Source organism: Canis lupus, chromosome 16, assembly GCF_048164855.1.
Source record: "Canis lupus baileyi chromosome 16, mCanLup2.hap1, whole genome shotgun sequence".
NCBI classification, from domain to species: Eukaryota; Metazoa; Chordata; class Mammalia; order Carnivora; family Canidae; genus Canis; species Canis lupus.
This window is the reverse complement of record NC_132853.1, coordinates 34,095,013-34,122,240: the sequence shown is the minus strand read 5'-3', so window position 1 is coordinate 34,122,240 and position 27,228 is coordinate 34,095,013. Positions and strand designations below refer to the sequence as shown.

Sequence of the window (27,228 nt, the reverse complement as noted above, 5' to 3'; positions counted from 1 at the left end):
GTCTAGATGACTTTGGTGGGTACTCTTACTGTGGGGTTTCTTTCTATAGTCATCATGTAATTGACTACTGAGTTCACACTGCTGTGGTACTCATGGTCTGATTCTGTGATATTGTTGTTGAGTCTTAAGATCTTACCTGGCAACCAATCAGACAAAGGTATATTCTTGTCCTGTGAGCTCACAAGATGACTTATGTGAAACAGTCCTCTGGAGAATTGCGGATTTTTACAAAAGGACACCTTTTCTGTATACCAACTTACACTGTGACGCCGGAGGCTGTAGCTGATATCCGGTTAATTGACACCACCCTACAGGATAGAGGTCAGGGGACTCACAGTCTACCCACTGATCATATTCTTCTTCCCATCCATCAAAATGTATCCTCAAGAGACGATGAATAATTCGAGTTACTGTGGCTACACATATTAACCGTGGCTCCATGAGATCTACTGCTTCTAATTTCATTCCTACACGAAATCCGTGATTTGGAACATCCTGACACAGAGAAGCAGAATATTACCATGGGTGAAAAAAAGAATGCATGAGTTCACAATCACCGAGAGAGAAAAAAAGAAAAAAAGCAACATAACCAGATAACCTAATTTAAACCAAAAAAATTGCAAATGATTCTTTAGTTATTAAAACATATGTAGGTGAGAAGTATTTAAGAACTGATTAGGAAATGTATTCATTTCTATTTTACTCAGATTAAAAATGAAGCAAAGTTTGAAAATAAGCTTCATTTCCTAGGTAAAGAAAATATGTTGTTTTATTACTATAAATATGTTTGTTTATACTAATTTCCATTAATAATTTCTCATATAGTGACTATCATAAATAAATAAAAATAAAAAAAGAATTTCTAATATAAACCAAAGACATTTTGATCAACAATGATTTGCATTTGTGAGGCATCAAAAAGCTGTACATATTATGCCATTATTCAAATTTACCTTATTAAATAGTTTTACTGGTGCTGCAATGGAGCCAGTTTCCCTGAGGTAGTCAAACCATTTAAAAGGAAGTTTTGTATAACCTGAAAAACACACCTGATTTAATCAGCAGTTCATTTAAAATTAGCAAAATATTAAAATGTAGATAAAAAACTGACTCATTACACACTAAGATCTCAGGTTTTAGATTTTATAATAAACTTTTAACTCTTGCTCTAATATTGTCAAATGCAGTCATTCTTCTGTGTTATAAGGATTTCATTCCATTTCTAGACAGACACAGGTGCACCTACTTACCTAACGCAAAAGTGTCTCAATCCTTTTACAGACCTTTGCTTTTAAAATCCTACACGTAGGAGAGTATAGCATTTCATATTTCACAGTGATATTTTTCTTTCTTTTCAAGTAAGAAAACTGGTTGGGTAAATACTATTTTTATAGACCTCTGTTCTTTTCTTAGGAGAAAAACACGAGGCTCAGATATTGAAATTAGGAAAGACACTGGTTAAGCCTTGAAAGCTATTTAAGGGTAAGTCTTTTTTTTTTTTAAGCCACATGATATTCTAAAGATGGAAACTTGCTTTCCCTCAAAGGCTTTAGCATGTATCTATTTTTAACAAAAGTTCATGTGTACAATTACCTACATCGCCATCTCCACAGGGCTTAGAGAATACCAATTCATATTATAAAATGTACAGATGCTCAGGAAAACTTCTATACTAATGTAATTTATTAAAGCTAGCTAGAATACAGTGCCTTATATTTTTAGAGTACCCCTCAGCGCTTGGTATGGGTATGTACGTTTAAATGTACATACACACATGTATCATAGGTTCACAGAGTAGAAAATCCAGGGCTGTGTTAAATGATATTAGTAAATACCACGCAAAAAAAAGAGGGCAAGGATGATGACCCAGTGTACATATAGGATGAAGTACCTCTAGGTGGAGTGAGCTCAATCATGTTAATTTCACAGAAACCAACAGGGAAAATCGAAGGGGAGGTTGCATGATAACAGAACCAGTCAGATCCATCTGCTGCTTCTGAGCCATCGATCCCAATCATCAGGAATCCATCAGCCAGCACCTTTTCAATGAAGAGAATTCCAAGTATTTGAAATTAGATATCACTACTATAAAAGTGATCCTTTAAGTGACATTCTAAAAGAAAGGAAAATGTATTACATAAAGGTCTCTTAAAAGTGAAAAATGCTTCTTCACTGAATTGTGTTAGTAACTGAAATAGTAACGAGAAACCTCCACAGATTGCGGTGTGTACCAGAACAAAAGCAGGGTTACACAGAAGTGACTTCGGAGGTCTAGGACAAACAGTGCCTTTTGCCAATAGTAAGGTGCTGGCTGCTGTGGCCCATGAAGCAGGGCCCAGTGCTCCTCTCCAATTTAACTGTCTAGTCTCGGTAGGGTTCTGAGTCCTACTCAGTATAACTTTCCTTCTGATTTAGCAGAAAGGGTTTTTTCCAAACTTTTTCCCACCTTTACCAATCCTCCACTTTACCTCTCTTATGCTACAGATACCCATGCTCCTGTGTAAGAATCTAAGGCCACCCTGCGCAAGGGTCCCCATACTCCTTTCTTCGTGCCCCTGTTTTGAGATGTAATACCCTACCCCCAACACAAACCTTTCCATCATGTCCTATTACTGCTGGAACTTTGCTCCACAAACACTATTTCTTATACTCTAATGTCTTTCACTATCAATTTTAAAATATTTTATTTTGAAACAGTTCACATTTACAGAAAAGGTACAACAGTATGATGAACTTCTACATACTTTACCCAGAGATCCACTTCCAGGTATATTCTATGTAACTCTTTGCAGTCTGACTTCTGTCCCAAACCTTCTACAATGCTAAATTCACCAGTGACCAAGTTTGTCAGATCTATTGCCTTTCCTGCAACACTTACCCTCCTCAAATCTCAGCCTCCCTGAAGTATCTCATACTTGCTGACTACTCTCAGCTTTCTAAAATGTTTTCTCCCTGACTCTCATTATGTAGTTTACTGGCCAATCTTTCCACCTCTCCTGTGTGGTGATGGTCCTGTTGGTGGCATCCTCTTACCTCCAACCCTTACATTTCTGATGTTGGCCCTTTTCTTTCGGTGTTGGTGGTAACACCCCCACACACTGTGTCAGAAACCAACGCTAGGCCCACATCTCCTCCAGTTTTATCAGGAGTTTGTCTCCTCTGCGGGCTCTTAGTCCTGTCTTTCCCCTACTTGTGTGCTGAACACACCCTCTGAGAGTCCATACAGGGTGTCAGAGCCAGCTTCAAAGGTAAGCAAGCACCAGGTCTCATGACTCCCCTTAAAGTCATTCCTTCTGTGTATGTCATGAACTCCCTTTCCACCACACCGTTTGAGAACAATGCTTTCAGGCTTCCTCTTTGGACATTTCCCATCTTACACAGCTTAACTTTCTTTTGTTATGACCTCTGTTCACACAGGAAAGCCTTTCCAACTTACCTGCTCACTAGAGAAAGTTAAGATGGCCTGGCCAAATATTCAAAGCCTGAATGACTGGGCACCTGGGTGGCTCAGTCGGTCAGGGATCTGCCTGCAGCTCAGGTCATGATCTCAGGGTCCTGGGATTGAGCCCCATGTCAGGTTCCCCGCTCAGCAGGGAGCCTGCTTCTCCCTATGTCCCTCCCCCTGTGCTCTTTGTCTCTCATTCTCTCTCTAGGATAAATAAGCAAAATTTAATCTTACTATTTATTCATGAGAGACACACAGAGAGAGGCAGAGGTATAGGCACAGAGAGAAGCAGGCTCCCTCTGGGGAGACCAATGGGGGACTTGATTCCAGGACCCCAGGATCATGACCTGAGCCAAAGGCAGACGCTCAACCACTGAGCCAATGCTCAACCACTGAGCCAATAAACAATTTTTTTTTTTAAAAAACAATACCCAAGCCTGTGTGACCTGGTTCCACATTACCTTTTAGTCTCTACCTTCATGTGCCTTTCTCCTAGTTGTTTCTCCTATGTTGGATATATATAGTAACTTCCTCTTCCAGCTTAACAGATTTGTCTGCACCTTGGGAAAGGGCTACCCTCACTCACATGGGATTCCTTTCCCCTTTTCTAACTACAGCTGACTGAAGTGGGGACTAGTGCCTACCCTTTAGAGACTAAGCCAGAGGCTGAGCTCAGCTAGTATCTTTCTCAGGATTAGGATCAACAGACACAGAGACTGCTGTCAAATCATGGGCTGGAGTTGGAACTGAACGCCCATCATACAGAATGGAGCTAGCAGCCACACATGAAGACTGAGTGAGTAGAACTCCAACCAAAAGAGTGAAAGGAAAGTGGCAGAGACTCAGAGCAGAGAAGGGATGGAACAAAGAGGCCCCGAGATATGGAGAAATTACCACTGAGTTTATGGCTTTCCAGTTCTCATCCCTGTGTCCTTGCTTGTCTATGAGACTGCCCTGTCCTTAGGGTAACTCTCCTAAAGTTAACTTGAGGGAGTTGCTGTTCCTTATAAAAGCTTTGACCAGGATACTCAGGGCAGCCTTTTGTCAGGGGAGTAGGGAGGCAGTGGTGGGTAGAGCGAGCACATGCACAGGGAAGGGACAGAGGAAGAGGGAGAGAAAATCTTTTTTTCTTAAGATTTTATTTATTTATTCATGAGAAAGAGAGAGAGAGAGGCAGACACAGGCAGAGGGGGAAGCAGGCTTCATGCAGGGAGTCCAATGCAGTATTCGATCCTGGGACTCCAGGATCACACCCTGGGCTGAAGGCAGGCGGTAAACCACTGAGCCACCCAGTTGTCTCAAAGGAGAATCTTAAGCAGGCTGTGTGTGCGGAGCCCCACATGAGACTTGATCCCCGACCCATGATCGTGACCTGAGCCGAAATCAAGAGCTGGATGCAACTGGTTTGATGTGCACTGTGTGAACAACTTGTCTTACCCTACACCCTGCCTACACCTTCCCACCTTAATTCATTTGTGCATATCCTCTTTCCATAAGTTTCCTTCCTGCATCTCTGCGGGGCTGTTTTTCCCAACCGTCAAGGCGAAGTTTTCAAATCTCTTCTCTTCTATCCAGCTTTCCCTAATTTCTCTGAGACATTGTAATATATCCTTTATTTGAATTCCAACAGTACTGTGTACCTTTCTTTCTTTTTTTTTTTAAGATTTTATTTATTTATTCATGAAAGACACATACAGAGAAAGGCAGAGACACAGGCAGAGGGAGAGAAGCTGGCTCCATGCAGGAAGCCTGATGTAGGACTTGTCCTGGGACTCCAGAATCATGCCCTGAGCCAAATGCAGACGCTCAACCACCGAGCCACCCAGGCATCCCTACTGCATACCTTTCTTAAGTTATAGTTGATCCGGAATCAAACTTCTTTGTACATATCTTACCTTGTTCTATAAGACTGTAGGCTTTTTAGAGTCCAAACTGAACCTAGCATGGCATGTATAAACCAAGTAATTTTTGAGCAAAGTTTGATGCTATACTCATTGGACACTTCATTCTCCTTTCATGGCACAGAGCATGGTTTAACTGCACTGTTTCCCATATCTGACTCTCAGAATCACTGAGAGAATTTCATCCTTTTTAGACAAATACATTATCATGTGTAATACTTCTTGTGATTCTGATTAAGCAGATACAGAGTAGATCACAGAAATCTGTTTTTTATTTATGTATTTATTTTTAAAAATAATCTTTAACAACATTTTTACATTAAAAAAAAGGGATTTTATTTACTTATTTGAGAGAACTTAAGCAGGGGGAGGGACACAGAGGGAGGAAGAGGGAGAAGCAGGCTCTCTGTTCAGCAGGGAACCTGATGTGGGGCTTGATTTCAGGACCCTGGGATCATGACCTGAACTGAGGGCAGAGGCTTAACTGACCGAGCCACCCAGATGCCCTTAAAGGTAATCTTTTTTTTTTCTTCCCTTTTTTAGGTTTGAGAGAGAGCAAGAGTGTGTGTGTGGGGAGGGGCAGAGGCAGACAATCTCAAACAGACTCCGTGCTGAGCACGGAGCCCAACGTGGGGCTCAATCTCATGACCCTGATATCATGGTCTGAGCTGAAAGCAAGAGTTGGATGCTTAACAGACTGAGCCACCCAGGTGCCTGGGAAATCTGTTTTAAATCATAGTAGGTGATTCTGATCACTAGTCAAGTAAAGAGGAAGAATAAAAGCTTGGTGCCAATCTCATCTAGCTGTGTGACCTTGAGCATAAGAGGCTGGGACATGGCAGCAATCATAATCATAATTTTAATTCTTTTGGCTCAAGGCTTTAAACTAGGTTGAAATGCAAATCACAATTTAAGCTGTAGTCTTATGTAAACAGACTCTGGATCAGTGGTTCTTAACCATGGCTGTACTGGAGAATTACCTGGGGACTTACAAGAAAAAAAAAAAAAAAAAAAAAAGGCCAATGCTAGGGCTCCCTAGCAGACTAATGAAATCAAAACACGCGTGGTAGGCATTTAAGAGGTCTGGTCACCTGTATTTTTCTTTAAGTTTCCCAAGGTATTCTGATGCCTACTTAAATTGAAAACCACACTTCTTGATTTTTTCACAAAAGCAGCTTCACAAGAGAAGAAGAAAAAAAAGAAGAAATAAAGTACTATCAAAAGAATAATAAAGGCACAAAAGGAAATAAACTGGAAACTGAAGATAAACTTGGCCTAGTCACAATTCTGTGTTGGGGGCACCTGGGTGCCTCTGTCGGTAAGTGTCTGCCTTCAGCTATGGTCATGATCTTGGGGTCCTGGGAATGAGCCCCATGTTGGGCTCCCTGTTCATCAAGGAGTCTGCTTCTCCTCTCTCTGCCCCTCTCCTCTGCTCATACTCTTTCTCTCTCTAATAAATAAAATCTTTACAAAAAACTCCCAAAACAAAAAAATAATTCTCTGTTGGATTAGCTTTGAGCAGAAAGTAACTTAAATATTCTTCCTCTTAACTCAAGATATATGTATTTCCATAAATAAAGGCAGCAGACTCAAGATGACAATCTTGACAAGCCACATAAAAACACTGGTATGAAAATTGAAATTTATTTTGAAATTACTAGTATCCTTCTCCCTAGTGAAGATCCAGATACATACACCTTGTATGTCAAAATGAGTATATTAAGGGCCTCTTCCTCCTATTACCTTAAGACCAGTTCTTACAAATGCATTTCTGTATTTTAAAACCTATAGTCTTACCTTTCTAATAGTCGCGACACATATTGTGGAAAGATTTAATGGGTCTATAGCTTCCAATTTCATTCCTTCCTTGAACCATTCCCCACTCTGGTCTACTTCTTTTACCTAAAGAATTACATGAAAGCACATCCACCATTACAAATGTTATCATTTTAATAATTAAAATATTACCAAACTGAAAATGTTTATCAGATGAAAATACCAAAATGCCTTTTCCTACCTACCTAATATTATAACTCAAACCTCCGTTAGAGAATATAGAGAATTCAGGCAAATAGACAGAATTTAAGAGTAATTATAATCAATAGTTGTGACACCTATGGATCACAAGGTCTTAATCCTTTTATAAGTGAACAAATATAATTGTGATTTCCATTATTTTAGGAAAAAACCCACAACCCTCTTTCAAACCTAATTTACAAATGAGGGTTCTTATAAAAACTTCTTACCTTAGCAAATAAATGTGGTGGTGTATCAAAATGTCCATCCTGTTTCTTTGTAATATCTACAAGGAAAAGTTACATACTAATCTGTCAGCATTTGTGAGAAGACCAAAACCACGTTTCTTTGAAGGTTTCAAACCCACAAGGTATGTATACTCTAAAACACGGCAGAAATACATGCCTTCTACATATATGGTGAAAAATATCCTCTATAGTCTTTCTTTCTTCTGAGTACATGTGCTATTAAATACATTCAGCCAATCAGAATGCTGGTAATTCCCTAGTTAGGGAATCACAACTTTAGAAGTATTCTTTACGTGTGTTCAGTATTAAGTCTAACCACATTTAATCTTCCTCTTTTGATTAAAACTGAATGCAAAGGGAATGGCTACCTTTAGATCTTTCAAATGGGCTGAACAGGAAAAGTGTAAGACAATGTAGTTGTGATGAAAAGTACATTATATTTGAATTGAGAACAAGTGGAAGGAATATAAATATATTAGGACACTCATATTCTGGTGTGAACCTTCCCTAAATTAAGATAGAATGAGCAGCCCAGATAACTAGAATGCTATTTCTGATCTCTACTATTCTGTAGAGAAAAAATAACCAAGTAGTACAATTTAGCTTCAATGATGTTTTCAACAGGTGGTCTTGTGACAAGTGCTTACCAGATCTTTTGAATCGATGGCCTATGCTTCGAGACCAACCAATATGATGGATTAACGGGCTGTGCATATGGCACCAGAAGTCATCTGTTCTATCTTCACTCTCTTCATACACTAGTCTTAATCTTCCTCCAATTACACTTTCCACCACTGCCACGCGTGTGCGACACAAATGCCTCTTGTCAACCACTTCTACTCTCATGCAAGGTTTGAAAGGATACTGCATACTCTCTGAAACCTTAAATAAAAACAGACAAAAACTGTTTGGAATTCATGACAAAGGTCTACAAATAATTTCAGTACTGTACCATTAAAAATAATGAGTGCACTTGACATTTAACTAGATCATCTGGCTCACTAAATTAAAACAATTCCTTAAAAAAACTTCCAGGCTATTCCTTTTTTAGAGCTCTCAATTGACACTTCAGTCCTTTCTAAGATCCTGTCTTTACCTTCTGTGAGAAATCGGGAGGAAGTGTTTTGGCACCAGTAAGTCGTTTCACTAGAAAAGCTTTCCAGTTTGTATACTTATGCTGAATAGCTAAAACAAAAGAAATAACCAGTTACACTTTAGCAAAGAGTAGAATTGCTTTATAAACTATTTTTTTCAAAAAAAAAACCACAACAATTTTCCCTGCAATTCAGAGCATTAAGGTTCTGAAGAAGACTAACAAAAACAGAACAAATATGTCTTGCCAGTATTTAAGTTACATGAAACCAAAAAATATTGTAATTTTGATATCACTTGAATATTATTCTGTGTGACACTGCACTGAGGTACACATATTTAAATTATACTTACTTCTAGGAGGGACAAGAGGTTTTCCACTGGCTGCACACCAGCCAACCGGATGGATGTCAGAGCCACAGACATTGCACCAGAAATCTAGCCCAGGGTCATTTTCAAATCCTTCATATCTTAAAAGGGCATTATAACCTGAAACCAACAAATCAATCACCACATAAGAAGAAAATGAAATGAAACAAAACAGGACACAACTGCTGGCCATTGGGTGGGTGGGTGTCACTTGCTAATATGCACCTGCAACAGAATCCCATGCAGGGCATGTGAGCAGTCAGCACCACCAGCCCCCTGCCCCGCCCCCAACTCTAAGACTGAGTTACTAGGTCTAGGGGCAGTGTGAGAATATGCATTTCTAACAAGTCCCCAGGTGAAGCTGCAGATACTAGTGTATGGCTCCAACTTTGAGAACCAGTTGTTTAATGTCATTAGCTTAATTGTTTTCAGAGCATGGCTTCCTCCCTTTTAATGTACTTTGATTTTACCCCCAGTTTCTTAAGTTCTAGAGAAGAAATTCTCAGTGGAAACAGGGGAGAAAGTCCTACCAGAATGTGTAGTTTTGAAAATAAAAGAAAGAAGGTTATATTAAGTTAGGAAAACCTTGTCAAGTCACAGCAATCTAGTTAAAGTAACATTTCAAAGAAACTGCTTTATCCAGCGGATTAGATGACCAAATATTTTTGGATAATTTGGATTTGGCTATCTCAAGCATCTAATTTTTTCTGTACTATTTATTTGGAAATAAAATGTGAAAATGCTAGGTAACAAAGTTCAATAAACACAAATAAAAGTATGTTAAATGACTTAAAAACTGTATGTACTAAGCAAACAGGACGTCTTACTTTTTAGAACAAAAACTATGATATATCCTCTTTATAATTTAATAAACCTTCTGTTGGTAACAGATTACAATTTAATTTAAGGCCTTCAGGGGAATAAAAAAAGGCCCAACAAACTATTCCAGGCGCGGAGCTAAGTTCAGTCAGCATTTTCATGTGTTAAGATCTATGATGAAAATTTATAACATTAAATCTTTAGTTTCAAAATTCAATAATTCACAGAATAATTCATGAGTTTGCCCACTGTTGCAGAGCTCTGTTCATGATTAACATCAGGCTCAATTCTGAAATGTCATTTAAGTGGCTTAAAATATGTTATGCAATTAGATAAAATGGAAATGTAAAATTGGAGACAGAAGGTAAAAATAATTCTATTGATATTAAATGCATTGATCTTTAGAGCTATTTAAATGCAACTGGCTTAAACGTCTAGGACAGAAAGAATACATTGTTCTAAATTATGGTGTAGAGAACACCCAACCATTTACAGAATGCTTATACAGCTGGGGGAATGTTTCAAGGAAAAGGCGGGAACATAACTCGGTAAATGTGCAAAGGCACAGAGGTGCTAACATGCTCTATGAGGGAGGAAGGAGAACTAGCCTCATCAGAACATAGATAGCATTCATGTTGGGGAGCAGCCAAAACTTGGGCCAGTGGTCTATGGAGCGACTCATCATCAGCTGTAAATGCTGACTATCTTGATCCCTTAAAGACAAAGAAGTGATTAAAGATGTTTGAGCAGGGGATCCCTGGGTGGCTCAGTGGTTTGGCGCCTGCCTTCAGCCCAGGGCGTGAGCCTGGAGTCTGGGGATCGAGTCCCACATCCGGCTTCCTGCATGGAGCCTGCTTCTCTGTATCTCTGCCTCTCTCTCTGTGTCTCTCATGAATAAATAAATAAAAAATCTTAAAAATAAAATAAAGATGTTTGAGCAGACCCAGAAAAAAGATGCCTGAGCAGAAAAATAGAAGATCATCTACAGTAAATAATCAAGTTGGCAGGGCGTTTGGGGGAAAATGGCTGGAGAGAGGAATAGAAAGAGTAGGATGCATTAGATACCGCTGACTAATTGAAGGATGACTTATCTGAGTAGCTGCACCCTCCTACCCTGCTGCCCCATAGAGTACTACAATGTCCTACCACACCACTCCTGAGCACCACGTCACAAATGTAGTCAGCGTTTGGCAGATGGCGGCCAATGGAATAAGCGAGGTTTTATACTTCTGCGCATCACCTGCCCATAGTGGTTAACACAGTACTCTACACACCTAACGCAGTTATGTGATGAGCAATAAGGTAACAAGGACTAGGGTACATGGCAAGCAATGGGAGTGAAGAAGAACCCAAGAAATATGAAATTAACACTAGTTTACTTTCAGTCTTCTTAGCACTGGAAAGCAGTCTTCTTTCAACTTTTTTCACTTTTCAAAGTATTTCCCTATACCACAGTTTGGCCAACTATATAATGGCCCACAATCTGCCCTATTGCCTGATTTTTTTTTTTTTTTTTGGTCTGCCATTTAAGAATGGTTTTACATTGTAAATTTTTTTTTGTTTGTTTTATGTTTTTAAATGGTTGAAAAAATCAGAGGAAGAATAACATTTCATGATGTGACAGTTACATAAAATTCAAATTTCAATGCTCATAAATAAAGTGTCACTAACACACAGCCATGTATCCATTTATATATTGCTATGGTTGCCTTCATGCTACGATGGTAGAGCTGAGGAACTGTGAGAGAGATTGATCTGCCCATAAAACTAAAAGTATTTACCATCTATTTTTTTTATAAAAAAAAATTGCTAACCTCTGCCCTATTACTGTATTCATTTTTTACTTGTCAACACTTGCAAAATTTACAAATATGCTTTCTTACAAATTACAAAAACATAACTGGCATTTTCTGGTAAATTATTATGTGTGCTTTCACCTGCTAATTTTACAATTCCAGCAATCCAGAAGACTTTGGTAGGTAGGCTGCAGTCTGTATTGGGAACTTCTACTCTCACATTTTCTGAGATATCACCCCAGCAGGTCCCCATAGGTGCCTGTCATATAAAAATTATTAAGTTATCATCTTAATAACATAAAAGCCTAAACACATTGTTTAAAATAAGCATTCTCATCAATAATGGAAATATTAAAAATGCCATTTAACTCATTCATTTTTCTCCAAAAATAGAGCTGTTATTTCCCTTTCCACAGAACTCTACTTGGAAAAAGCCAGTGTCAGGGGCAATCTCAAGATGAAGAGAATTTCACATATATTAGAATAGATCCATGTCAACTTCAAAATTCAATACTGTCCTAATGTAAGACCTGAGCAGCAATTTTTGTAAAAGCCAAATCATAAACTCAATAGACTTCATAGGATAAAGCAGAGAAACTTACTATTTTTAATATATGCTGAATGAATGCACTTCATCTTAACCTCTAATTTTAAAGGGTCCGTCCAAAGAGTAGAAAGAAAAAAAAATCTCCAACCATCAATGTGGTTTCGAATAGGAGAAACAAAATTTAGTTATATGTATTTTCAACTTAAGTTAAATTAATAAAATATAGTCTGTTAAAACTATATGTGGCAAAAGCACCAGATAGTTATTAAAGAGGTGGAATTGAAGAGTTTTTGGAGATGCATACCATGTAAATTGTTAAATAATTTATTATTTCTAAACAAAGAGGAAACTTTCAAACTTAGAACTGGTAATCGCTAGCCTTCATACCACATGGTTAGAATGGGGACTCAGAAAGCTGATTAAATGAGTATAGTGAAGAGATTTTCCCAAGTCTAACATGCCCAAATTACAATTTCCATTACATTTTAATCCTTAAAACTTGAGGCCATTTACAGTTATTTGAAATTTATGCAACGTTTAATTAAATCAAATAAGTGAATTTAGGAATACAAATGCTGATAAATACTAAACAGTCTCTGTGGCCTTAACAGCTCCTTGTTAAATATAATTTAGAACCTTGAACATAGAGAAAAGGACTGGGTGAGGTTATAAAAGACCTGATAATATGGACAAACCAGGGAAAGACAATACAGTTTCAGAGTTCAAAGATGACCAAACAAAGATATCTAAGAGTTACACGATCTAGCCAATTTGAACACTGGTTAAATGTCTTCCATGCAAGGCTTCTCCTACTTTGGTGGATGCCAATCCATAGGAGGATTAGCTTAAAACAGTACTCAACCTCTGTCCTCTCAATAGTTCATGATGGAAGAAAAGGTCAAATCCTGAACTAGATAGAGTAAGTCTGGACACCAAAGATAGAATCAAATTATGACTATTACTTTAAGTAGCACAAGCAATGAATATGCCTCAGTAACTTGGGAGACCGTGGCCTATCTCAAATATTTGTGATTCTGGAAGAGAACATGTAACTTATCTCCCTGAGCTGTGCAAAAAACAGTACATCCATTATGACGACTACCTCTTTCTAATATTTTTTTAACTGAAAGACTGGACTCTTCAGGTTCTGCTATCTCCCCCTATATCATTCTAGACTGTAGGGCCATCCCTATTGCCAGCAGATATGATCAGAAAAGGAGAGGCTGGAAAGATGATAGTAATGTAGATTAAGCTAAGATATATCAACATAAAGACCATATTTTCATTTCTGTGAGGATGAACCAATTAGAGCAGATAGATACAGCTAATATATGCACTAAATTAAGTTAGGGTATCCACCCTTCTTTGTTTGGTTGCCAAATCTTGTGGAATGTTTTTTTTTTTTTTTTTTTTTGTTATTGTTGAGAAGAAAGAAGCATGGTTATGCTGATAAATTGGGGGTTAGGTTGGCATACAGCTAAGTGAATTTGGTATACAGTACTTCTCTTAGAGCTAGATATGACAATTTCATACCAAATTTTTTTAGCCTTAACGATTATTTTTAGAAAATAACTTTCAGTCACATTTTATTAAAGAAAATAAAGTATCAATATGCTCACTTAAAAAATAAGGATGATATTCACTTCATTGGGGGATATTACGTTTTTGTCCCTACAGTCTGGATTGGTATAGGAGAAAGTAGCAGAAAGTGACATTTGTTCTTGCCTGTAAGGTTGTGGTTCTGCTAGGCCCTCTTAAACCAATCCATATGGTTCACTCTAAGAACAAAAAATGAAGAAACAAAAACAACAAAAAAGAGCACCATAGTTTCTACATAGCATGTGCTCAATGTGTTGAAATAATAAGGTAATTTCACAGATATATCTGCCCTTTTGTTTAAAATGAACACTCTTAAGTGTGGAAGACTAAATGACCCAGGGCTTGACAGCCATCTTCATCCAAGTCATCTGTCTTCTCTTGCTGGCAGGAGGGATACCTCTGAAAGTCTGGATTGGCATAGCATGAACTAGCAGAACCATAATTTACAGGTAACAACAAATTTACCTTCCAGACTCAGGACGAGAGGTCCACCTCAGGCTCCTCCCAAATCAGGAAGATCTGCTTCACCACTTCCTGCTCCAGGGCCACTCGTGAGGGCTATCTGGGAGCGACTCTCCTTCCCTGCAAGGTAAGCTGTCATCAGGTCCTGTAGGACATGGCCAAATCCAAATGCTGAGGACTCCCCAGCACAAATGAATGATAACCTTCACCTGACTATCTATAAAAAATTGGGTGGGGAGTCTTATTTTCTGCACTTCAAGAACATTCCAGATAGTCCAACAGCCCAGATGGCTAGTATTTAGACTCTCAGAGGGCTGATACACTGAACACATGATGCTTCATGGCAGAAATACGAATCTCCCTCCACAGAACTGCCAACCAATTATGATAACCACCCACAATCTTCAACAAGTGGGTAGCTGCAGAAGTTGCAGTGGGTAACCAAGAAAGAATCTACCTCAATGATGACATTGCAAATGTACAAACTAACAGTGAGAGACTAACAGGCATATGATTATTAATGTTCATCTAGTTGGGAAAGATGAAATATTATTTGGCCAAAAGGGAAAGAAAACGTTAGAGGAAATTCACCGGAAAGAAATCAGAACTCCTAAATGCTACTTGCCGGAATTGGTACATTGAAATAGGAAAAAAATTGTTCCCTCTTTCTGCAGAAAGTCCACTCACCTTTTGGTTTGAGACCAGAATCTACTTTTTGAGGTGGTAGCTACAGGATGAGGACGAGTGTAAGGAGAGTATAAAAGGAAGATGGGATATGTGCAGTGGAAGCAAGATTAAGAATGGGAGAATGCAGGACGCCTGGGTGTCTCAGCGGTTGAGTGTCTGCCTTTGGCTCAGGGTGTGATCCTGGAGTCCCGGGATCGAGTCCCACATCGGGCTCCCTGCATGGAGCCTGCTTCTCTGTGTCTCTCATGAATAAATAAAATCTTAAGGAAAAAAAAAAAAAAGAATTGGGAGATCCCAACAGAAAATCAAGAACCACTTTAAAAAACAGACCAACAGGGACACCTGGGTGGCTCAGCGGTTAAACGTCTGCCTTTGGCTCAAGGTGTGATTCCAGAGTCCCCGGATCAAGTCCCATATCAGGCTCCCTGCGTGGAGCCTGTTTCTCCCTCTGCCTGCGTCTCTGCCTGTCTCTGTGTCTCTCATGAATAAATAAAATCTTAAAAAAAAAAAAAAAAAGACCAACATTAAAATAATCTAGATTACTTAGGTTTTCTTTAAAACATAAAAAACAGGTGATTTTTATTATTTTAGAATCCATTGTTTTTCTGTAGAAATTTCATGGCAAGACCCGTGATAGTTAACTCAGAAGGAGCACTAATAAGTGCCAGAAACTAACTGAAATTTTATTTCCATTAAAATACAATTCTGTAATCTAGGATGACAAACTGAAGATTCTAACTTTGGTTAGAACCGACATGGATATCTATCTTCAACTTTCAGTGGAGTTGTGTTATGTGTGTTCAAGGCTATGGAAAAAAAGCCAGAAAGTAATTTTACTTGATACAGATTATTTTACTATTAAATGCATGCTTGAGAAATGGATCATGAGTTTTACTAAAAGAGAAACCGTTATTGTACATACACAAAAAGACTTTTGCTTTACTTTAAAACCCAAAAATACATTTGTGATACATATTGCAAAAAAGTGCAAATAATCTTACCTTCTCAAAACACCTGGCATACAGGTCAGGCATCAAAGAGAGGATTAGAATGTACTGCGTCAGTGATACGAGGTATATTTGTGCAGTAAAGTCAGCTTTAGAGTTATGGCGTATACTGTGTCTCTGCCTCTCTAATGGATAAATAAATAATATCTTAAAAAAAATAAAGTTATGGAATATAAGTATACAGAGGGCCTTTAAAAAAATAATAAAACAGGGCAGCCCATGTGACTCGGTGCTTTAGCGCCACCTTCAGCCCAGGGCCTGATCCTGGAGTCCCGGGATTGAGTTCCACGTCGGGCTCCCTGCATGGAGCGTGTTTCTCCCTCTGCCTGCCTGTCTGTCTGTCTGTCTGTCTCTCTCTATATATATATCTCATGAATAAATAAATAAAATCTTAAAAAAAATGAAACTATTATCAAGGGAGAAAAAAAGATGATTCCTGGTCTTAGCAATGAGTTATCAACAAGACCAGAGTATATAGTCCAATATCAAACGAAAGAAATCTCAAGTCTTAAATATATGACTAAAGGATTATGATTTATATGTTTCACATCCACTTGATATTTGCACATTTTGGCTTGTGCTATATATCTAGGAAAGAAGTGTTTTAGTTGACTTTAAAGTATTGGGAAATAGGACTGCTTCAATTTAAAAGATTACAGTCTTGGGGCGCCTGGTGGCTCAGGTAGTTAAGCATTGAACTCTTGGTTTGGGCTCAGGTCATGCATGATCTCAGGGTTGTTGAGATTGAGTCCTGTGTTGAGCTGTGCACTCAGCAGAGTTTGTTTGAAATTCTTTCCCACTCCCTCTCAGCTTCCTCCCCTGACTTACATTCTCTTTATACATAAGTAAAATAAATAATAAGTAAATAAATAAAATAAAATCTTAAATCAATCAATCTTAAAGACTATGGTCTTTTAAAAACATTAAGAACGTTTTAGGCTCAATGTTCTGCATATGCATTGATCAACTGGAGACTCTCTTGGGTTCAAACATAAATTACTAGAAGAAAATATCACCTGTGTATTTCATGAATGTATAGTGTACCTAACTGGCATCAGTATTGCAGTGATATTTTGGATTTTTCCAGTTAGGATAGATATGGATACTGCTTTTAGAAGGCTGTGAAAAAATAGGAAATATATATAAAAATCGAAGAAAAAAAAGGGACACACACACACACAATTCAGTCTCTCTGACCCTTGTTCCTGGCACAGAGCTCTTAAGACCTTTGTAATTTCCTAAATGATAAGAGCACTAGGAGCATCTTTTGTTCTATTTAGTCTCTGACCTGGGTCCTGACATAGAGCTCCTAAATCCTCTGGAATCTCTTAAGTGATAGGGAGCATCTTTTGTTCTAATGAGAAGACTCTGGGTGGGCTCCTGGATAGCCTCAGGATGGGGGGGGGGGGGGTTGGTTACCAGAAAGATGAGCCCATGAGAAGAGGCTCAGAACCCTCAGCCCCAGTCTCCATTGTCTGGGAGAACTCAGTGGAGACTGAGTTCATGATTGATCATGTCTATATAATGAAGCCTTCATCAGAAACCCAAAATATAGGCTTCACCTGCCATCCGAAAGTAAGTAAAACAATTACTATAACCATAAAACCTTTTGTAAGCCAAAATGGCATAAAGTGAGGAAGCACTCACCATTTCCTGAGAGCAAAAATCCATTTCTGATTTCTTTTGGTTAGTGTAAACAGGTACCAATGCAAGTCTTTTGCAAAAGTGAAGTGGTATAAAGTGGACTTTCATTTTTTTTCCCTAAGATTTTATTTATTTATTCATGGGACACACACACAGAGAGGCAGAGACATAGGCAGAAGGAGAAGCAGGCTCCTCGGGGGGAGCCCAATGTGGGACTTGATCCCAGGACCACGCCCTGAGCTGAAGGCAGATACTCAACCACTGAGCCACCCCGGCGTCCCTAAAGTGGACTTTCAGATAGCGAGGGAAATCTGTATATGAGGTTCAGAGAGCTTCTGGGTTGGTGATCACATGGGGTACTAGGAGAGTGACATGCCCAGAGAGGGCATGAAGTTCTATGCCCCTTCTTACAACCATGTCTTATGTACCTTTTCACCTCGCTGTTTACTTGTATTGTTTATTATACCCTTTATAACAAACTAGCAAATATAAGTATTTGTTTCCCTAACTTTTGTAAACCATCCAGGAAATTACTGAACCTAAGGAGCAGGTCACGGAAACTCTGATTTATAGTTAGTTGGGCAGAAGCACGGGTAACAGCCTGGGACTACTGATTGGTATCTGCATATCTGGTGTCAGAAATATTGTGTGGTAACAATGTATAAGTGAAAGAAATACATGAGCATTTTTCCTATGGGGACTTAATTAAAAACTACACCAAATAACCCCCCAAAACTTTAACTTATAAAAAGCAGGTTAAATCCTCAAATTGAATTTATAATCTGGCTACTGAAAAAAGTAGTAAGAGTTTCATTTACAACAAGAGATGGATCAGATGAACTAGATGATTCCTAAGATACTTTACAGTTTTGGGACCATGTGATTTAAGATTAACTGAAAGTGTTATTACCTAATTCAGTGGTTTCCAACCTCCAAGACTACCAAGGAAGGGGGAAGAACAATCAGGGGCCAAGGCTCTGGCCACCTCACCCCACCCTTGCTAAATCAATCAGTGCAGCTTCCTCTTATTCTAACTATGTCTATTAGGGAAAAGAGTAATAATTCTGAAGCTTACACAAGCAAATGAACAAACTCCCAAAAACCAACCCCCCCCCCCAAAAGAAAAAGTCTCAAAACTACCAAAGTACCACCTAGACAAAGGGAAAGATATACTAGATACATGGCAATCATGATAGAGATTTGAAGTAGATATATTTAGTAACAGTTGAGGCTCGATTTCCACTAACTATAAAAAATGTCAACACTGTTCTGAGTGACCGAGTATAAAGCATTGTGCATTACAGCAACTATCAAAGAGGACACAGTACTATGATACACTTTGCAGAAGCTTCATTCCCAGAAGTTGAAAGAGACTGTGGAAAAAGAATTCCACTTGTGAAATCCTACAATTTTAGAACCAATCACAAATATACTTAAGTGCCAGAAAATATAAAGTGTTTTTTTTTTTTTAAACCTTTGACCCTTACTCCAGAAGAGCCTGGGTTACGTTAAAGCAGCAAGGCATTCATAGAGCTCTGACACTGCTGCCAGCTCCGATTCTTGGTTCAGTCAGAACAGTTCTGCTTCTATGTTACACACTGGATGTTTCTTAAAATGTTTGAAAAAGGATCCCTTAGGAACAGGAAAAGGCCCCCAACCTGTGCTCAAGATGGGGACAAGGCAGATGTGATGTCTAGAGGAAGCGGGCCTTACTGGTGCACCAGTGTCAGGGCAGGTGGTTTGAGTCTTAGAAGACTAGAAGATGGATGAAACAAGGCAGGGCCTCGCGCTCCCAAGAGCTCCTGACAAAGACTTTTTAAAGTCAAAGCCAGTAACTCTTGTTGGAGACCTAGAAAACTATGTGGGGGAAGAACCAGGAAGAGTCAGCTCTAAAGGATGAAATCAAACGTAGTATGAGGTCTGACCTAAATCAAATGGCTTCACGTGCAGGTGCTGGTTAAGGCAACAAAGCAGTCACTTGTGCTAAAATGAACTAAGAAATTACCCCTATCAGTCATTTTCCTACTTGGTAAGAAAAAGGCAGTAAAGAAAGTTGAGTGGAGCAGGTAGACACTGGGTGAAGAGATGCCTTGTTTCTCAGCAAGAAACAGGAGCCTGCACAATATCATCATTAATAATACAATAAGGCTAGTTGCCCTGATCTATATGATAGAACACTTTAATCTTAAAAAAAGCAGAGCTGAAAACAAAATCAGTTTCATTATTATAATATAGATTTTCTTACGAAGAACTTTACTATTATTATTCAAAGACATGGACATGAAATAAAATATGCCTTTGGGATTTTCAAAAGCTTTAAAAAAATTGATTACTTACATAACACAGCTTTACATGGTTTATGGTATCAAAATATAAAAGAACCCCAGAATATTAAATTAAAGATAGGAAAAGAGATAAAGGCTATTCACAAGAGACTATAAATGTTCCAGGCATCTGGGAGAAAGGTGTTATTATAACTGAGAACTTAATCTGAGTTTGAGCTTCTCAAAAGCAGAAAGAACTAGAGAGAAAGACAAAGATCTGCTTTCCAGTTCTCTTTAATGTTGCTGTTGCTGTGTATTTAATCTATTTCACAAATGTGACACTACCATACACGTTATGGTGAAGTACATCACCTACTTTACACTGAGTATCTAGGATCCCACTTAGGCTGCCTCAGAGTCAGCATGCCACCAACTATGGGCTGAGCACCTGTACTTTTAGGAAAGAAAACTAGCAAATTAATGTACTCAGCTTTAGTTTATATTTCTACCACTGATTTCATGTGCTTGGCTTTGATCAAGAGTCTGTATTGGCTGTGAACAAATGAAAATTCATTTGGGTTTCTACAGCAGGAACTCAAGCTCAGTTTTGTCCACATGCTGTTATTTAAAAGTGAAGTCCTAATTTAACAAAATGTTTAATGTAAGCAAAATTTCATTAATTTTCTAAATTCTCTGTTCTTTTTGTACATAGTAGCAGATAGAATCTTTTTTTTTCCTTCTAGCATATAGAGCCTTTAAATATAAATTAAACTTGTAGTAAGGTCAAAAAAGTATTTGAGAGAATCAATCACAGATCACTGAATAAAAAGGGAGAGGATCCAAAGAAACAAACATTTTCTGAGAACGTTTTTTAACATAATTCCGAATTACTTAGTATACTCTGTAAGAATCTTTATTTTTTTTTTACTCTGTAAGAATCTATTTGCCAAAAATATCCTGCAAAGGGTTTTCTGGTATGTATCACATATTTCAGCCCATAATGCTCTATTACTGATAGTTCCTTGTTTTTGTGATTTTACCTTTAGAAATATAAACATAACCAGAAGGAAGATCCTTTTCTGAATTATCAGGTCAGATCACAAAGGTTTAGGTAACATGGGATTATTTTGAACCATACAACACTGCCAATACACATGATATACAAAATCAGCAACTGTATATGGTTCAGCTTAGTAAGAAAATTTCAAATTATAATTTTTTTTTTTTTTTAAATTATAATTTCTTTAAAGGACACTTTTACTTGTAAAACTTCTAGAAGTTATTTTTAGCTACTAATAAGTATAATAAAAAGAAACATTTTTACGACAATGGATACAGTAAAGATCTTCTAAAGACAAGACATTTAGATGTTATGTTTAAAGCTGAAGATACAATGACTTTAAACAATGACTAAGCATTTCAATACAAGTGAGAAATTCCATACTCACATGTTTAAAGCAGGTAACTGGAGCTGCTATAAAGCTATTGCTATTGATGTAGTTACCCCAGCTGAAGCCTTCCATGGAGACTGCTGTTGAAAAAAATTAAATTTAGATATATTACAATTCTCAAATCTTTTATTCACAAGAAAATGTGAAATGCTATAAAATTAACTTATCACCTTGAAAGTTTTTTCCTGTAAAGATTTAAGAACTTTTCAAATAAACATGAACTTTTGCATAGATCCTATCTGCAAACAAATAGTTTAACTCTTCTATACACAGCATAAACTGGGAAATGAAGTAAGAAAGAGCTCTTTAGTAATAAGCAGCAAAGAACAGCTGAGAGCAGAAGTGTTCAGGATAACAAAAAATGCCATGGTGGCTTTTAGGTTTTTATTCCTATGCAGCTTTTACCTGGCACCTCAATGAGATTCCCATCCAGTATCTGCCACTGATACCTTCACTAGGGTTTTTCATTATTTTACTCTCTCCTACACCCCCTGCTTCTGCCTTCCTGTTAAGAATCTTCTATCAGAAGTGATCCTTTCCTCAATCTCTTCCTTACTACTCTCTTCTCTCTCCCTTCAAAGCCTGTTAAATTTATCTCCACAATGCTCCCCACCATTCACAACATAGAGAATCTGTACATGGAAAATGATAAACCAAATAAAAAATGATAAGGATACTGCCCCAAGCACTGAACTTGTGAACACAACTATTCTCTTCTAGAATAATTTATTGAAACCAAAACCATTATCAGGAAGCCTCGTGTGATAATGTACTAGTAGGGCCTAGAAATAGCTTAGTTAACAAAATTCAAAATTAAACTGTTATTAATTCAAATTAGATGAAGCAGTATCAAATATTTCACCTCTATTACATTCACCAGTATTACCTGCTTTAGTCTTTGCTTGATTTTGCAAGGTAGCTTGATACTGAGCATATGCGGCTAGTTTAGCAACTAAAGGTTGTTTCTGAAGAACTTTTGCTTTCTTTGTTGGAGGCTTACCCTAAAACAAGAAGAGTTAAGTAAATAGGATTCTTTTTCATCCACCCCCCTCCACCGAAAAAATTAACCTGATTGCATACTACTCATTCTGCTTAAGTAACATCAAGGGTTTAGAAAATTATTAAAGCAGAGGAAACATACAAGGAATTTTAACATGAGAAATGTTTTTTGGAGTTCTGCTACGATGTAGACATCTAACATGGGTAGCAGAGCTGGCACAGACTAAAACAGCAATATGCAAATTAATATGTTAATAAAAAATTATATCCCATAAGAGGTTAAAATATAGGCTGTGGTGGATACTTGATTCCTTCTTATACTAGATAAAACCAGTGGTTATTCACTCATGCAGGTTGCCAAGCATTGCTATTTATATGGTAAGAGAAGATAATTTAATGTTTAAAGAGCAAGTGACTGAGGTTTATACCTTTAGTGCTAACGCAAAAGATCAATGACAAAATGATCATGGGCCAAATTCACAGTGTGACAAACTGCCATCCATTTGGGTACAGACCACTGCTCAGGATCTTACGTACTGTCTATCTGAAATATAGAAATACATCTAAGTGATGTATTTCCTTAATTTGGGGAATTTATATAATCCTTTTAGTGCTACATAATGATCACAATAAGTTAAAGGAGAGTAAGAAAGATGTGATCACTCAAATAAAATATATTACAGAAATCAGTTAAATGTCTTAAAAACATTTTTTATATACAATAGCAACAACTTAGTCAAATGGTCAAATCTCCATTTTGTAGGCATTGATGTACATTTAAAAGAAAGATTTCTTTTTATACCATGAACGTTTCAAAAAGGTTAGTTGGATTAACCAAACACATTTGTTCAAGGTATCAAATAGATTATAATCAAAACTACAAAGCAAAGATGATGGAGAATACCAAAGGGTAAATCATTTCCCCCCGAATATTGAATGACTGATTCTATCTTGATGTTACCTCAATAGAAAACAAGGGGGAAAAATGGTTTCAGTTTCTGTATATAACAAGGTGTTTATTATATTTATACTTATCTAGAAAAAAGAGTAAGTATTTTCAATTCATTATTACACAAACAGCTCATAGTTTACTTTGGAGAGTATGCCTTGTCTATAATAGCTGTTCAATTTTATAGACTGAACAAACTCTGGAGACCACATATTGAAAAAAATTGTGGGGTATAAAGTGGTAACTGGTCAACTGGGTAGAGGTGGAGTGCAGTGAATCACAATCAAATGGCAGATAAACAGTGAAAGCCATAGTAATAAAAGAAATAAAGAATAAGAAGGTTTCTGTACCGTTACCTGAAGTCTGGCCAAAATGCTTGCCTTCTTGGAGTTTGACGAATAGCTTCGTGAACATGAAACGCTACAGAAACGCTTTGTTTTGGAGTAAAAAGCATCTCGCACACCAACCATGCCACACATTTCGCAGGTAGCTAATTAAGAAAACAAAAACACTGGTGTCATGATCATATAATAAAACCCGTTTACCTAACAGTTTCCTAACTTATTATCTGAAGCTTTTAATTTAAACATTAAACAGAACATGTCTTTTGTTACACAAATGATTAAAAAGCCTCCACAAAAGTTAGAGAAAAGATTGGTATGATGCCTGGCTACAGCTCCAGGAAGCCTGACCACAGCTCAAGGTCTGAGAGGCTTCAGAAAGGGGCTAAACCCACAAATAGAAAGCAGATTCCACTTATATGTCCTAGGGCTCACCATGTGCCAGGCATTTTCATATATATTAAGAGCTCTAGTCTTTTGAAAGGATTCTAAACAAAAGATGAAAAGAAGTGCAACACAACTAAGGATAACACAAAGTGCAACCTAAAAAGAGCCAAGTCTTGAAAAAATGCTAAGGGTAATACATTCTTTCAAGTTATGTTCAGAGGACCAGAAGGAGAGGTTCAGAGTTTGTGGTAGGTGCTTGATTATTTACTTTGATAACAGAGGAAAACAAGACTTTGACTACTAATATGCCTCTTTTATAAATTCACATATGGACAATAATCTGAAAGCTAGAATTAGAAGGGTCACAAGAACTGAAGTTCAGAGTAGATAAACAGATAGCTACCTGGGAGAGGGACTGCTAGGTCACGACAGCTCTAGTTTCAATTTTTTTGAGGAATTGCTCTGTGTTCTGTAATGGCTATATACCAGTTTACATTCCCACACCAGTATGTATGAATTTTTTTTTTCCATATCCTCATCATTTGTTATCTCTTATCTTTTTCATAACAGTCATCCCAACAGACGCAAGGCATCTTATCATGTGTGTTTTTTTTTTTTTTTTTTTTTTAAATTTTTTTATTTATTTATGATAGTCACACACACAGAGAGAGAGAGAGAGGCAGAGACACAGGCAGAGGGAGAAGCAGGCTCCATGCACCGGGAGCCCGACGTGGGATTCGATCCCGGGTCTCCAGGATCACGCCCTGGGCCAAAGGCAGGCGCCAAACCGCTGCGCCACCCAGGGATCCCTATCATGTGTGTTTTTAAAGATTTATTTATTCGAAGAGAGAGAGCTCAAGCAGGGGGAGCGGCACACAAAGGGAGAGGGAAAAGCAGGTTCCCACGGAGCAAGGAGCTCCATGTGGGGCTCTATCCTGGGACCATGACCTGAGCTGAAGATGCCTAACCGACGGAGCCCCCTAGGTGCCCTTCTCATTGTGGTTTTTTTTTTTTTTTTTTAAATTTATTTATGATAGTCACACAGAGAAAGAGAGAGGCAGAGACACAGGCAGAGGGAGAAGCAGGCTCCATGCACCGGGAGCCCGACGTGGGATTCGATCCCGGGTCTCCAGGATCACGCCCTGGGCCAAAGGCAGGCGCCAAACCGCTGCGCCACCCAGGGATCCCCTCATTGTGGTTTTGATTGGTGTTTTCCTGATGTTTAGTAATGCTGAGCCCTTTTCATGTATCTACATTTTTTTTTTTTTAAGATTTTATTTATCTATTCATGGGGGTGGGGGGTGGGCAGAGACACAGGGAGAGGGAGAAGCAGGCTCCATGCAGGGAGCCTGATGTGGAACTCAATCAAAGGACTCCAGGATCACGCCCTAGGCCGAAGGCAGGTGCTAAATTGCTGAGCCACCCATTTTTCTTAGGAAAAATGTCTATGCAGGTCCTTGTCCATTTTTCATCTGGATTATTTGTTTTACTACTGAGTTGTGTAAATTCTTTATCAGATATGACTTGCAAATATTTTTTTCCATTCTGTAATATGTCTTTTCAATTTATTGCTTCCATTGCTGTGCAGATCTCCTCGGTTTGATGTAGTCCCATTTGTTTATTTTTGCTTTTGTTGCCTGTACTTTTGGTGATTAACCAAGAAATCACTGCCAAGACCTATGTCAAAAAGCTTTTCCCCATGTTTTCTTCTAGATTTTTAGTTTTAGGTTTTACATGGAAGTCTAATCCATTTATTATTATTTTTAAAATATTTTATTCATTTATTCATGAGAGACATAAAGAGAGAAGCACAGACATAGGCAGAGGGAGAAGCAGGCTCCATGCAGGGAGCGTGACGTGGGACTCCATCACAGGACTCCAGGATCATGCCCTGGGCTGAAGGCAGTGCTAAACCACTGAACCACTCGGGCTGCACATATCATTTATTAAAGAGATTGTCCTTGCCCTATTCTGTATTCTTGGTGCCCTTGTCAATAATTAGTTGACTGATTATCAGTATCTTGAACAGACATCTGCATTCCCATGTTGACTGCAGCATTAGTCATAGAGCCAAAACAATAAAGATGACAGTTAAATGTCCTTTGACAGATGAATGGATATATAAAATGTGGCATGTTCACATATATACAACATTATTCATTATAATGAAGCATTATTCGTTCACAAAAGAAGAAGGAAATCCTGCCATTTGTGACAACCCGGATGAACCTAGAGGGCATATGCTAAGTGAAGTAGTATATTGGGATCATTTACATATGGAATCCTTAAAAAAAAACAAAAAAACAAAAACACCAATTTCATAGAAACAAAATGGAACGGTGATTGCCAGAGGCTAAGGGGAGGGTTACAGGTAGGTCAAAGGGTACAAAGTTTCAGTTATAAGAAGAATAAATCGTGAAGCTCTAACAAACAGCATGGAGGCAACTGAAGTTAATAATACTGTACTGCACACTGGAAGTTGCTGAGAGTAGATACCTGTGTTCTTCTCGATCACTCCACACACAAAAAGAGAGCTAGCTATATGAAGAGATGGACAGGTTACTTATCTTGATTTTGGTAATCATTCTACAATGTGTATATATATCAAATCATCACATTGTATATATTAAATAAATACAACTATATTTGTCATTTATTCTTCAAAAGAATTAGGAAAAAACCCCACAACAACCAGAAAGTAACACAGCAAACAACTGCCTGAGTTCAATTCTCCCCACCCAAGTAGTTAAACTGAAGAGACCTATAGTTTAACCAGTACTTATAAATCTACTGAGAAATCATGGAAGAAAGATAAGGTACCAGAGGATGAGAGATGAAGAAATGAGTGCTTAAGGAGAGGAAAAAACTGAATGGTTTTATGTTGAGAAAATTATAATTATAGAATTATAGAAAATTATAGATAATCAAAAAAATCTGTGACCATCTAGGTAAAGACGTTATGATCCCAAGGGACAGTAAATCTTTGTCAAGAATTATACATATCAAACTATAATTCCTACAACTAGGATTTAAGTTCCATTAGGGGAGGGACCATTTTACATTGTTTCTCTTTGTATCTCTAGTATTTATTTATTTATTAAAAATTTTTATTTATTTATGATAGAGAGAGAGAGAGAGAGAGAGAGAGAGAGAGAGGCAGAGACACAGGCAGAGGGAGAAGCAGGCTCCATGCACCGGGAGCCCG

General features: G+C 38.0%; 1 protein-coding gene across 24 annotated transcripts in view; it reads right to left on the bottom strand.

The window, feature by feature from the left end:
- MBTD1 (mbt domain containing 1) overlaps nucleotides 1-27,228 on the bottom strand; it is a 68,975-nt gene that overhangs the window by 13,402 nt on the left and 28,345 nt on the right. For 12 of the 24 annotated variants that reach the window (XM_072780000.1, XM_072779996.1, XM_072779992.1 and 9 more), the window contains 12 exons: nucleotides 23,646-23,785; nucleotides 22,234-22,348; nucleotides 21,345-21,427; nucleotides 11,828-11,945; nucleotides 9,057-9,191; nucleotides 8,707-8,795; nucleotides 8,258-8,492; nucleotides 7,593-7,648; nucleotides 7,144-7,248; nucleotides 1,892-2,039; nucleotides 954-1,036; nucleotides 261-495 (listed from right to left, as the gene is read on the bottom strand). In XM_072780000.1, the coding sequence (XP_072636101.1) occupies nucleotides 261-495; nucleotides 954-1,036; nucleotides 1,892-2,039; nucleotides 7,144-7,248; nucleotides 7,593-7,648; nucleotides 8,258-8,492; nucleotides 8,707-8,795; nucleotides 9,057-9,191; nucleotides 11,828-11,945; nucleotides 21,345-21,427; nucleotides 22,234-22,348; nucleotides 23,646-23,785 (1,542 nt within the window). Of the gene's footprint in view, nucleotides 1-136; nucleotides 496-953; nucleotides 1,037-1,891; nucleotides 2,040-7,143; nucleotides 7,249-7,592; nucleotides 7,649-8,257; nucleotides 8,493-8,706; nucleotides 8,796-9,056; nucleotides 9,192-11,827; nucleotides 11,946-14,297; nucleotides 14,415-21,344; nucleotides 21,428-22,233; nucleotides 22,349-22,774; nucleotides 22,891-23,645; nucleotides 23,787-27,228 lie in introns of those variants that run through there. The other 12 variants (XM_072780002.1, XM_072780003.1, XM_072780001.1 and 9 more) reach the window with 8 other exon arrangements.